Source organism: Nannobrachium achirus, assembly GCF_963921795.1.
Source record: "Nannobrachium achirus genome assembly, chromosome: 22".
NCBI classification, from domain to species: Eukaryota; Metazoa; Chordata; class Actinopteri; order Myctophiformes; family Myctophidae; genus Nannobrachium; species Nannobrachium achirus.
The window spans coordinates 23,244,077-23,257,704 of record NC_137829.1 but is presented as its reverse complement, the minus strand read 5'-3'; the positions used below and the strand labels follow the sequence as shown (position 1 = coordinate 23,257,704).

The 13,628-nt window shown below is 40.4% G+C and overlaps 1 protein-coding gene across 1 annotated transcript in view; it reads left to right on the top strand.

Moving 5' to 3' along the window:
- The window catches only part of scn1laa (sodium channel, voltage-gated, type I-like, alpha), a gene marked incomplete at both ends in the record, with an annotated part of 28,259 nt that extends 22,100 nt beyond the window's left edge, over positions 1-6,159 (top strand). The window contains 7 exons of the mRNA XM_080752769.1: positions 89-211; positions 1,998-2,273; positions 2,464-2,520; positions 3,171-3,305; positions 3,954-4,058; positions 4,231-4,501; positions 4,967-6,159. Of these exons, the coding sequence (XP_080608895.1) occupies positions 89-211; positions 1,998-2,273; positions 2,464-2,520; positions 3,171-3,305; positions 3,954-4,058; positions 4,231-4,501; positions 4,967-6,159 (2,160 nt within the window). The remainder of the gene's footprint in view (positions 1-88; positions 212-1,997; positions 2,274-2,463; positions 2,521-3,170; positions 3,306-3,953; positions 4,059-4,230; positions 4,502-4,966) is intronic.
- Between the last annotated feature and the right edge of the window lie 7,469 nt (positions 6,160-13,628).

Genomic DNA, 13,628 nt, shown 5'->3' with positions numbered 1-13,628 from the left:
AGTGTGTGTGTGTGTGTGTGTGTGTGTGTGTGTGTGTGTGTGTGTGTGTGTGTGTGTGTGTGTGTGTGTGTGTGTGTGTGTGTTACAGGTGTCACTGGTCAGCTTGGTAGCCAACGCCTTGGAATATTCAGACCTCGGTGCTATCAAGTCACTCAGGACCCTGAGAGCGCTGAGGCCCCTGAGAGCCCTGTCACGGTTTGAGGGCATGAGAGTAAGAGAGACCCCCCGCCCCATACAGCCGCCCACCCCCACCCCGCCCGTCCTGTCACAGCTCACATCATCATCATAGTGTTTTGTTTCACTGTCTACCATCCGAGCACTAATGTACACAGACAAAGAGCAGCAGCACAAATTAGCTTTGCTGCAGTGCCATCCTATAAAATATATATAATATAATTCAAAGCATGGAATTGAGATATTCCTATCCTTTCCTTTTCCCTCTGCTCCAGCTGTTTTCATGGTTGACTTAAAGTAACAATTGGTTATTTAAAAGCGATCTTGAACTTTGTTAGGTAGGGTTAAAAATATTGTCCATTAAGTTTGCGATTCCATTTATTGACATTGTACTGTATGGTGAAAGGTCTTGAGATTAATTACACTTTTAGCACATGAATGGCCACAAATAAAGCTGATCCTGCCAATATACGTACATACCGGTATATTAAAACCAAGTCATGGTACCTTCTTTTTCTCCAGCTACTGGCTAATTGTGTTGTGCTGGAGAACTTCTGACCAACAAGTGCAGACTCTTACATATTCGGATGGGGAGCCATCTATGTCTAATGTTCTGACATGCTTATTATCATCTACTTTTTACTTTGCAGAACATTGGTGAATTGTGTACAGTATAGAACATTTGTTCATACGTGCCTTCAAACTTGCCTGGGTAGTTATACAACCCAAGGGGTCTAACAAAGTTCAACATCGCTTCAGATGTGATACTGTAGCTGTTACACGGCCGATTACCAAGCTCACAAGTTGATTGCTTGGTCAGAACAACAGTGGTGCTGCTGCATGTTATTATTTTAATAACTCTATAACCTTTATATCCAACCTATAAAAACAAAAGCATTAATATGGCACAGACTTGCTGGTGTGTAATGCAAGCCTGGTCTGAATAAGGGTTGATAACTTATGTAATTGTTTGGGAGGGGAGGGTTGTCGGCTGCTAAAATCAATGGAGCTGCTATTGATTAGCTGCGAGAATGTTGTGGCTGTCTACTGTAGATTTGCAGGCCTGCTATGATGATGGTCTCTCCTCACGTGGTATAGCCACTGAATTCCCCCGTCCGCATGAATGGCTTTCATTTATATCTCTGCCTCTGCGCCTCTGAAGCAGCACTGTTGGGTTGTTGGTTTCTGGGTGCCTTTAACGTTGAACTTATTCTTTCTCTATATGTGTTTGTTTTGTTCTTCATTTACAGTAAACAAAATGTTGTGACTTCCTCCTGCCTCTACAAGGTTTTTCTGTTTTGTTGTGTTCTACAATGCAATTGTAACCAACCAAAAAACTTGAAAATATATACGATACAGTACATGACTACACACGTACAATATATACAGGCATAATATACACATATATGATGCATATACTTCGATTCGTTTCCACCCTCCTTTCCTCATTCTTTCCCTAAGCTTTTACCTTGCTGGTGTCAATGACGTGAATGAGCTGTTGCTGTTAGTAATGCATGTGATGAGCTCATGCTGATGATGTGTTTGCGGGGTCGTTAGTAATGCTTGTGATGAGCTCATGCCGATATACTGTTTGCTGCTGTTAAACGTTAAATGTTTTACTCTTGTGTTTTCCTATTCTCACCATTACCAAAATATATGGCGATTTGTACTTCAGCACTATACAGTACAAAATCTGAGTTAGAGTTAAATCTCTTAAGTTATCTTTCTCTGTGATTTTAATTTGCTACTCAGGATTTGTGCTGTGTAGCGATGGCTGGCTCTGTATGTTGTAAACACAGAATGGTTCCTGTGTCACTGTGCAGGTGGTTGTCAATGCCCTGTTGGGAGCCATACCGTCCATCTTCAACGTGCTGCTGGTGTGTCTTATCTTCTGGCTGATCTTCAGCATCATGGGGGTCAACATGTTTGCGGGGAAGTTCTACCACTGTGTCAATCGGACCACAGGAAAGAGGTACCTTCCTTCGGAGGTGGCCAATAAAACAGAGTGCCTCAGACTGGGAAACGAAACGGCTCGCTGGAAGAATGTCAAGATCAACTTTGACAATGTTGGCGCGGGTTACCTTGCACTGCTGGAAGTGGTGAGCACGTCATATTAAAATGCTGTAAGATTTATGGTACTGTACATGTCATACCATTCTCCATAAATGGATGGGCAATGTTAGTGTCTGCGTACATTCTAAAGTACAGATACCGGTAATCTTTTGAATAATGAATGTAGAGGAAATTACATAACATTTTGCTAATTATATTCTTTTTTTGTCTATACAGGCGACATTCAAGGGCTGGATGGATATAATGTATGCCGCTGTGGACTCTGGCAAATTGGTACTTATATTTACATATTTAGCAAGCCTGTTTAGAGGACTAACTGCAAGCTACAGTAGCATGCGAATGGTCATACTTATGCTCTGCAATTTTGGCCCCTATCATCTTACATACATTTAAGTAAAGTAGCCTTTGGAATCAACAGTTCCTGAGCCATGTGGACCATAGGTCAGGAGCCTCCTGTTCCTGTAGCATACGGTAGCTTGATGTACAAGTACAAGATATAGTGGAAATGACCCTAGTATGTTGCAGGGTTCTTACCCACGAACCCTTAATGCCAAAAGAAGCCATTGGGTGCCATTATTATAGTCTTTGGTATGTCTTGGCTGGGGTTTGATCCTAGACAGTGCTTTCAGTGTTAAAGTGGTTGCACATTGGTGCGTTATTTCGTTGTGTTTTTGATATTTGAAATCTGGCCAAGGACCCCTCGCTGAGAGAGAGAGAGAAAACAGGGAGCAAGTGGCGACGACAGCTGTGAAAAACGAAAAATATATACCCTGGTGGCAGTGTGCAAACGTGATTGACATAACGTGAGCTTTTTATTTACGGAACCCGGATCGCAGTGCAAGCATCATCATTTCTACTGTTGTTTTGATAGAATAATAGATGTTACAACTCTGTTCCTTTTGTCTCTGTTGTGTCTTGTCTAGTATGACCAACCTGATTATGAGATGAATCTCTCCATGTACATATACTTTGTGGTATTCATCATCTTTGGAGCCTTCTTCACACTCAACCTTTTTATCGGTGTCATCATCGACAACTTCAATCAGCAGAAGAAAAAGATAAGTGTACAATCAGATAATTCTTTTGATTACTGTAGGCAATGCACCTTTCTATTATATGCACTCTGACAGTATATGACAGTTGTAATGATATGTAGAATAATCCAAAGGAGAATTAACTCTCTATAAACAAATGCTTAGTAGACCAAGGTCGGATCTGTACTTGGTCTTCTCTTTTTTCTCCTAAATCTCTGCCGAAAATAGCCAATCTACAAGCTAGATCGGTTACTTTCTGCGAAGGTTCCTTTCAGGAGGGAGTGAGTAGACAGAAATGGTGTCATCATATCGTCACTGTCGGACAGAATCCTCGTATCTCGTATTTTTCTGTAAAGTAAAGCCCTGCTTCATCACATAAGACTATTGCACAAAACTAGTGAAAATAGCTGATCTACAAGCACACAACACCTCACGGTGCGAGGTGTTGCGTGCTTGTAGCTTGTATGTACTATTTTCACTAGTTTAGGTCACTTTTAAAACGACAAATACAAAACAAATGGTTTTGGACATACAAGGTTTCCACCCGACAACGACGATATTATAACAAGCATTAGTGAGGAACCAATCATAGTTGACAACGGGTTCAGTTGTGGTTAAATCAAGTCAACAATGTTTTCAGTAATTTAACATTATCTTGTATTCCCTCTTTACTTTGGAGGTCAAGACCTCTTCATGACTGAAGAACAGAAGAAGTATTATAATGCCATGAAAAAGCTGGGTTCCAAGAAACCGCAAAAGCCTATTCCCAGACCAGCAGTACGTCAAAACGTCCTTATTGTTAATTGTGTTTAACTACAGTAATAATGTTTTACACTTGGATACATTTTACACTCTTGGAATTCAACTGACACAGAGAATTTCAGTGTACAAACATGTTTCCCTTGTAGTTAATTTGTTTTGTTTTATTTTATCCTTATGTCTGTTTCAGAACAAGTATCAAGGATACGTTTTTGATTTCACCACGACGCAAACCTTTGACATTGTAATCATGGTTGCCATATGCCTTAACATGGTTACCATGATGGTGGAAACGGATGAGCAGACTCAGGAAAAGATCAACGTTCTGCAGCAGATCAATTTAATCTTCATCGTCCTCTTCACCGCAGAGTGTGTACTGAAGATGGTCTCTCTGCGCCAGTACTATTTCACCAATGGTTGGAATATATTTGACTTTGTCGTAGTTATCCTGTCAATTACTGGTAAGACTTCTGAATGATCATTTTGATCTGGTCATTGATTTTATTTGTCATTTTGCACTGACAGCAGGGGCATAATCGGGCCACACAAAGACACAGACACTCACTCACACACAGACACACACACACACTCGCGCGCGCGTCCCACGTCTGTCTGTATGTACGTATGTTCCCCCATACCACATTGGCCAAGCTTCGCGGGACGCTTGATGAAATTAACTCATAAATAGCACCGCTCACTTTTTTTTAGTGGAGTACCATATTTTGTTATCCATGCTGCCAGGGTTCTGAGAGGCACTGCCCAATGATAATGTTTTATATTAAGTAGGATAAGGCCCCTTTCTTGTTTTAGGTACCAGTTTAAGAGTGTTTATTCTAACCCAGGCTTCTTGATTTGTGATATAAGCTTGTTACTTGTTACTACTTGTTACATTGTTAATCTTATCTATTGCTATTTCTGTTTTCCAGGTATGTTCCTCTCTGAAATTATTGAGAAATATTTTGTGTCGCCAACTTTGTTCAGAGTAATCCGATTGGCTCGGATCGGCCGCATACTTCGCCTCATTAAAGGTGCCAAAGGAATCCGCACACTCCTGTTTGCCTTGATGATGTCACTTCCTGCCTTGTTCAACATTGGACTCCTGCTCTTCTTAGTGATGTTTATCTATGCCATCTTCGGAATGTCGAACTTCGCTTACGTCAAGAAAGAGGCGGGCATTGATGACCTCTTCAATTTTGAGACGTTTTACAACAGCATGATCTGTTTATTCCAGATCACCACCTCAGCAGGGTGGGACGGCCTACTGGCTCCCATTCTCAACAGCAACGTGTTTGACTGTGACAGAGAGAAAGAGAATCCAGGTAGCTCCGTCAAGGGAGACTGCGGAAACCCTCTCGTGGGGATTATCTTCTTTGTCAGCTACATTATCATCTGCTTTCTTGTTGTGATCAACATGTACATAGCAGTCATCCTGGAGAACTTCAGTGTGGCCACTGAGGAGAGCACAGAGCCGCTGAGCGAGGATGACTTTGAGATGTTCTACGAAGTCTGGGAGAGGTTTGACCCTCGCGTTACCCAGTTTGTGGAGTTTGTCAACCTGTCTGACTTTGCAGACGCCCTGGCGCCTCCACTGCGCATACCCAAACCCAATAAGGTCCAACTCATCTCCATGGATTTGCCAATGGTGAGCGGTGAACGCATTCATTGCATGGACATTCTGTTTGCATTCACCAAACGTGTCCTGGGAGAGGGAGGGGAAATGGACATGCTGAGGGGGCAGATGGAGGAGCGCTTCATGGCCTCCAACCCCTCCAAGGTGTCCTACGAACCTATCACCTCCACCCTCCGCCGCAAACAGGAAGAACTGTCGGCCGTGGTCATACAGAGAGCGTTCAGACGATACCTGATGTTGCACACTGCCTTTAGACCCTCAAACGCATTGAAAGAGGGGGCCAGGAGCAGGGAGACTCTCTGTGATAAAGAGGACCTCGTCACAGACAAATTAAATGTCATTCCTGCTTCGGATAAAAATGACTCGACACCCTCCACAGCCTCGCCACCCTCGTATAACAGTGTGACAACACCAGACAAAAACAAATATGAGAAAGACCGAAGTGAAAAAGAGGTCCTTGGTAAAGATGTTCGGGAGGAAGATATGTAAGGGATTGTAGATCCAACAAAGACTTTAATTATAATGACAAATTGTTTACAGCCTTTGAAGGTGACTAATTCTGTACATCCATTGGACTCCCTTTTTATTGTGGATATCTATGCCAAACTGATAATGCTTACTTGAGACTATGCTACTGTAGGTTTGTGCCTAAAACAAAACAATCACTCCATTCAGGCTGCTGCAAACCATTTATTTTGGGTGGTATTACTGTAAGGAGTTAGAATGGCTTGTGGCTATGTGTAACAATGGGCACACATTTGAGCATTTTTACAGAGTTAAAATAATGTTTTAACTTCTGAAGCTATTTATTTAGTGTCTTGAAATGGTTATTGTTGTATTATTTTGTTTTGTTTTTTCAGAGAAACAGATTTTATTTCAGTGATAATACTTTTTATATATTTTTTATTTATAAAGAGAGTTATTGCTTCAGTTCAAGGTTAGCTTGGGAAAATAAAATGGCATTGCTTTAAGGCTAGTCTTTGATTCTCATAGGACTTCCATATAGGCCTACGTGCCAGATACAAGGGACAATGGAAGCTGCAGTTCATTAGAGATGCAAGCCTGCATGAATCCATGATTATGCATGTTAGACTCTACTATCACCAACCATCGCCTCTGCCATGCCTTGTGATGATATGTAGTATCATGTAAGTATATGTTATTATTATATATCTTATGGGCGTTTTCTACACAAACATTTCCAGAGCATACAGTCCAAATAAATCACATCATGTACTTTTTTCCCCCCAGAACAATAACACTTTGGCAACTATACTTTGCACTTTAAACATTTGTTGATTCAACTGTAATCGTTCACAAACGATCTGAACTCATCTTACTTCCTACCTACTTATGTAGTGCATCTGTATACATCTGTATATACCACATAGCATTTCACTAACCACCATGCCCGCAGTACGGAGCTGCTGTTTTAAACAGCAGAAAAATAAAAGGAATCCAGTGCCCTTTTCACACTGTAAAGAACCTGGTACGGTATGATGCTTTGGTTAACCACAAAGATCTTACCATACATACAACATGAAATGTGACAATTATCCATGCTCAGAATCCCCTTGAAAATCATTGAACTTCTTGTTTTATTCTATGTGCACCAGAAAACGTTCATTGAGTGTGTGTGTGTGTGTGTGTGTGTGTGTGTGTGTGTGTGTGTGTGTATATATATATATATATATATATATATATATATATATATATATATATATATATATACACACACATGTAATGGTTTTACCTGGTCATGGACGTGATGTATCGTTTAAAGGCTGAAAGATGACTATATGAACTGTTACATTTAGGAATTATCTTCCTTTTTTCACCCCCCCTTTTTTTAAAGGAATAATCCAGTGTTTCATTAATGGCATTGTTATATGGCCATGCTCTCTGCACAACATAGGACTACTGTTTTTCAACCTGCACTTTTTTATATTGCCTCTTGATCTAATGATTTGAAGGGAAGAGGGTTTTTCATGGGATGTTTTGCATATTGCTGTACTTGGTAAACTGTAATCACAGTTTACTTCTCATTCCTTATCATACTAAATATCTGATGAATAAAAGAAGGTTCAGACCGTTCTGAACATGATTGTCTCCAGGACATAGCATGACACATCTTGTGTGACCTTGGCTGTTTCCTGCTTTTGTTTACATTTTTTTTAAATAGTTGTAGTAGCATTATTTTTGTGTATTCTATCCACTGTATAAAAAAACACTATACATTGTGACACAAAAAATATAGTATATTTTGCATGTAATGAAAATGTTCAATATGTATACTATACAATATACATAAACAATGAATGTTTTGATTACATAGAATTCAACATGTCCCATCGCTCATTTATGAATTATGCTGTAGAGGATGACTAAACTGCATGCAAGATATTGCTATATAATCCATCTCACTGAAAAGCCCCAAAAATAAAGACTACATATACCTCAAGGATGTCTGTAAAACATTCATTTCTGTTATTGCACTTATGCGATTATACTGTATTATACAACATTGTACAGTATGTCTCATAAACTGATGTTATATAATTCGTTTTTGACTGGGTCTGCTCTATATTATTGTTTTTCTACCGCTTTTCTCTCTGCTACAATTGCTGACATTTTATACCAGCACTACACTATAATTTTTCTTGGTTTGCTTACCAAATTAGATGATTTGTGTCATTTAGGCTATTCAGCGTGCAGTGGCCAGGACAGATCTGGTTTGTCATGTCAAGCCTAAATGGATAATTGAGGATGGGCGGTGGAGAGCAGGTGTTCCTGTTGGATGACAGCTGGCCCTATCGTTGAAGCGGCTGAACTCATGACAGGCTGGTGTAAATCAAACCATGTCTCCCTCTTTCACTGGTGTAAAGTAACCAAGAACATGTTTTTAAGTACTGTACTTCAGTACACCTTTGGGGCACTTTCCTTTACTGGAGTATTTGCAATTTTCAATACTTTCACTTCTACTCCACTACATCTCAGAGGAAAATATTGTAGGCTGCTTTTACTCCACTACAATTATTTGAATACTTCAGTCAGATTATTATTAGAAAACATACATTACCCACTTCAGCCCTATACTGTATACGTTTAGGTCATTTGGAAATAGACGACCTACAAACTCACAACGCATCGCTATGTGATGCATTGTGACCTTGTAGATCTGCTATTTTCAAAAGATTGTTGTACATTTTATACATTTGAAAACTTGTGAAACAGTATATTCTGCATATTGAGTATTTTGTACTTTTTCTTTTACTCAAGTATATTTTGTATTATTATAGCCAGATATATATAGGGTTAAAAGGTTATACATTGATTTTTATGCTATATTATCTCATTTTGCATGAGGATCCCCTGGAACCCCCTCAAGGACCCCTGGGGCTCCCCAGAGAACCAACGTGAGAACCACTGTTATAGTTCACCACGCAGGAAAGAATTTCCTGCGTCATTGGTTGTTACTCGTTCAGTACTAGTGATGTTTTACTTTCCCTGACATTTTCCAATGACCAATATGAATATCCAAACATAAATGTAATCTCGACAGAATAACTGAACAAACGTTATCATTCATAATTTTTGCATATATGTGATATTTATTTTTGAGAACATACCGTAGCAAATTCATTGCTTTTATTTCAATTTTCAACATCATCCCAAACTGTTTGGTAAACTACTGAACAGAGTCATTGCATAAGCATCATGATGACTCATAATAATTTTCACTGGTGAGTCTCACTGTGTGCAGTGACCACAGACAATTAAAAAAAGCATTAAGAGCTAGCTTTTCCAGTTAGTGCCACTTCTGGAAAAGTCTAATTTCTCAGCATCCATTTCACATGCCAAATGTAATGAGCACTCAGCTGTAAATGGTTCATCTTTCATTGATCGCTTGCTTTTTTTCCCTCCCTCTCTCTCTCTCTCTCTCTCTCTCTCTCTCTCTCTCTCTCTCTCTCTCTCTCTCTCTTTCTTTCGGGTTATTGCACTCACTCAAGATTGCATGACTTCAAGCAAATTATCTTGTGTGATATTGTTATTTGTGTGGTCATAAAATTGCCAAATATTTTGCTCAATGCTATGAATGTCTTTGTGATTTGTGATTTTTACAATATTTTAATTCTCTGTGCTCTGTGTCCACAAACTTTTTTCTCTCTCTTTTTTTTTGTTATTGTCAAAATGCTATAATCTGGTTTTTGAGTGGGGCTTTGTGGGCGCTGCCGGAAGCTATTATCATCTTAAGTGGCTGGAACATTTGATTAATTATTAATCACAGGCCAAACATTCAACACAGTCCAACATAGCTTTCACCTAGTGTTACTGCATGCTGAAGCTGGAGGGCAGTAAACAAGAGGCGGAAGGCAAAGTGCTGATTATTTCTGCCAATCCCTTCCAACGATGATGTGATTATCATCAGCCTGCACCACACCCTTCAGTGCTTTATGGCTCAAATGATGCTTTCCTGACAGGCATGTCACTGCAAAGACATGAGCTGCCCCTGAACAAGCATTTGCCTATAAGCGTGTTAAAAAAATCCAAAATCAAGAATGAGCCACAAAACAAAAAGTGAATAGAAGTTCAAAAATGTCAAAAGAATTGTGAGAAAAGCAGATCTACAACCTCACAAGGTGTAACATCTAGACATCTTGTGAGCTTGTAGATCTGTTATTTTTTGCTACTCGATGCTACTTCGAATAAGTGCAAGCATTGTCTTTTGACAACACAACAGAGAGCGACAGGTGGCAACAGGTGTGGCTACAGAGCGCTTCTTTTAAAAGGCCATTAAAAATCAAGAGTGATTCTGCACATTCTCTCGTGCCTGTTCTGTTGCCCAGCAACCTGACATCATGCAACTCTGTTTGACGGATCAGTTGGCTGCACATTATCTCAACAGGGGGGGGGGCTTTGCTCTGTCCTCCCCTGCCCCATGTCTCTCTAATGCCTAACTGAGTGTTTCTCAAAGTGACCATCCAGGGTCCTAAAGGGGATTTCAGACATTTCACATAAATCTCTTCTTTTGGGGGTCCCTGGCACAAAATATTTTTCAGATATGGCCAAACTTCTATCAGTTAGGGGGAACTTGACATGAAACCAATGGCCTTATTTAGGCCTATTCTGCTCCTACACATTTTGCCCTAAAATCACGCTGCAACCTGACGGTCGCTTATCTCCCGATTAGGGAGTCTTACTGGTTTAGGCCTATACTTCATCGTATAAGTGGTGGTGTCTCTTGCCGTATTGTCAAGGAGCAACACCGCCATACGACAAAGCATAAATTAAGTATACTGTACTGAAAGTGTTTTTGTGGCTGTCAGTGTCAGAGCTTTAACTTTCATCGCTGGCAAGTGGCAAGATATGTCGAATATTTTCAGAGAGAAATCTGAGAAAGCTATCCGTAACAGCTCCAAAATGTAATTTGCTGTAGAGGGCTGGGAAGAAAATCCCATTAGGCAGGTACTGGTGAGTTCCCCTCTCACTTCCCTATTTCCACACTCACATTGCACATGCCACACACACACACACACACACACACACACACACACACACACACACACACACACACACACACACACACACACACACACGCACAGACAGACACATGCACGCACACACAAGCTCACTCACTTACTCTTTCACTCACTTTACTTCTGTCTTCTCCCTATCAAACACTCACAGCCACACAGGCACGCACACACACACACACACACACACACACACACACACACACACACACACACACACACACACACACACACACACACAACACACTACTGCCATTCCGAATCAATACTTAGGTTCTGGGATGTCCAGTGTAATGGAAGAGTAATTGTGCCTGAAGCGACAATGTGAAATATTACATTAGATATTGTTTAATGATCAGACAACCAAAGATTATTATTACTGAAAATGTACGTATTTACAGTAAGTGAAGGGACATCAAAACGGCTACATGTTTTTGGAACACATGTACACAAAAAGGAATATGAGTTCATTAGCAAGTGAGCTGCTTGTATTATTGAGCATGACGCTTTGATCAATATGGGCTGTAGAAACCACAATGGATGTAGCCATTACAATGCTATAACAGTATATCCCAGGGGACACATATTCCATAGTCAATCCTCTAATAGGCTTTCAAATGCATTCTTCATAAGGGCAACAGCACATGCAGTATTTATCACTCCACACTAAAGTACAACACCTATATCTGCCATGTAGTATCTACTGTAGTTTGTAAGAGTGGCCTATAATTTAAATGTTTAATTGTAATTGAAAGACACACAAACACACACATGCACACACACACACACGCTTGCATGCACGCACACTTGCACGCACGCACGCACGCACGCACGCACGCACGCACGCACGCACGCACGCACACACACACACACACACACACACACACACACACACACACACACACACACACACACAACACAGAAAATGAATTGTTCAGTGTTTATAGTGTAGGTCAATTTATGCTAAATATATTTATTGTATTTAGCATATCCTCTCTTTTTTCCCCTTCTTTTTTTACCATGCTGCCAATCATATGGGTTAAATGCCATGTGCTAAACTGTGTGGTACAGCTGCTCAGAGCTCAATACCAACCGGATTTACTGTGCCATTGACGTGTGCACATGCTGAGAGTAATGATTATGTGCCACAGTTCTCCCTTGGGACAGTTGTTGTCCTGATGCCCATGCTGGACAGTGGGCTTGCCCCTGCTATACACTCAAATCCTCAGTTTTTAACTCGGTATGCAACCAAATGGACCGGGTCCATTTAGTTGCCTTTGTACACTCTCACGTTTGCAAATGGATAAATGGACACTGAAGATTTTATTGTGCGAGTTTTAGCCCAGCTCTGCACTGTACTGGTATACATCAAGAGTTGGTATTTCACAATCAATATACTGTACTCTATACTGTTGTGTAATACTGGATCTGGACCAGCAGTTACCACTGGCCGGATGGAAATAGGTTTCCATTGCACGTGATGAGAAGAATATGATCATAAACAGTGGAGAATGTGTTGTCTCCTGAGCTGTTTTCTGAATGAGCTGAACAAATATTTGTTTGAATCATTATTAGACTATGACAAAGAGTTGATTTGATATGTCTACTGTAACCTCTTGCCCTCTTCGACTGATGGGCTCATGGTTATGTTCAACTGTACATGCATGTGGCTGGTAAACAGATGGCCTTGTCAGCTCTAGAGACCAGCTAATCCAAGCTCTGAGACTGTGAATGGAAAGAAATCCAACCTAGAGAGTTGGCGTGACTCATTTCCATAAATTCAAAGTATATTCACCTTACTTTTACATGTCATGGTTTTCTTTATACACTTCAAATGCCACAGACTTCAGAGCTGTAAGCACTTTACATATTCTATATTTCTGAAAAGATAGCCTTCTTCCATTGATTCCTCTGTAGGCTAGAGCAGTGATTCTCAACCTTTTCAGGCCGTGACCCCCAAAATAATCATATTTTAACTGGGGACGCAGTGTTGAGGCATTGCATTTTGTATAACATGGTTCTATTGTGAAAATAGCAGAAACACATGCTCACAACGCCTCGTTGTGAATGTGAGGCGTTGTCAGCATGTTAGATCTGCTATTTTCACAATTTCTGCCTCTAATATTTGACAATTTGGCTAATGTTTATTTTGTCATTTTAGAGGTATTAAAAAGTCCTTGAATTGTCACTTTAGAAATGTGCAGATACCCTCTATACTATAAACTTAAACTTTATGTTGGTTTGTTTACGGTTGGGTGAGAAAACAATGTTGCACATTAAGTTAATCATCTGGGGACCCCCCCCCCCAAAAAAAATGTGGGGACCCCCCTAGGGGACACGTCCCACAGGTTGAGAACCACTGGGGCTAGAGTGCAACAGACCTAGCCTACAGCTGTAGAAAAGGTCGCAAAGGTTAATTAGACC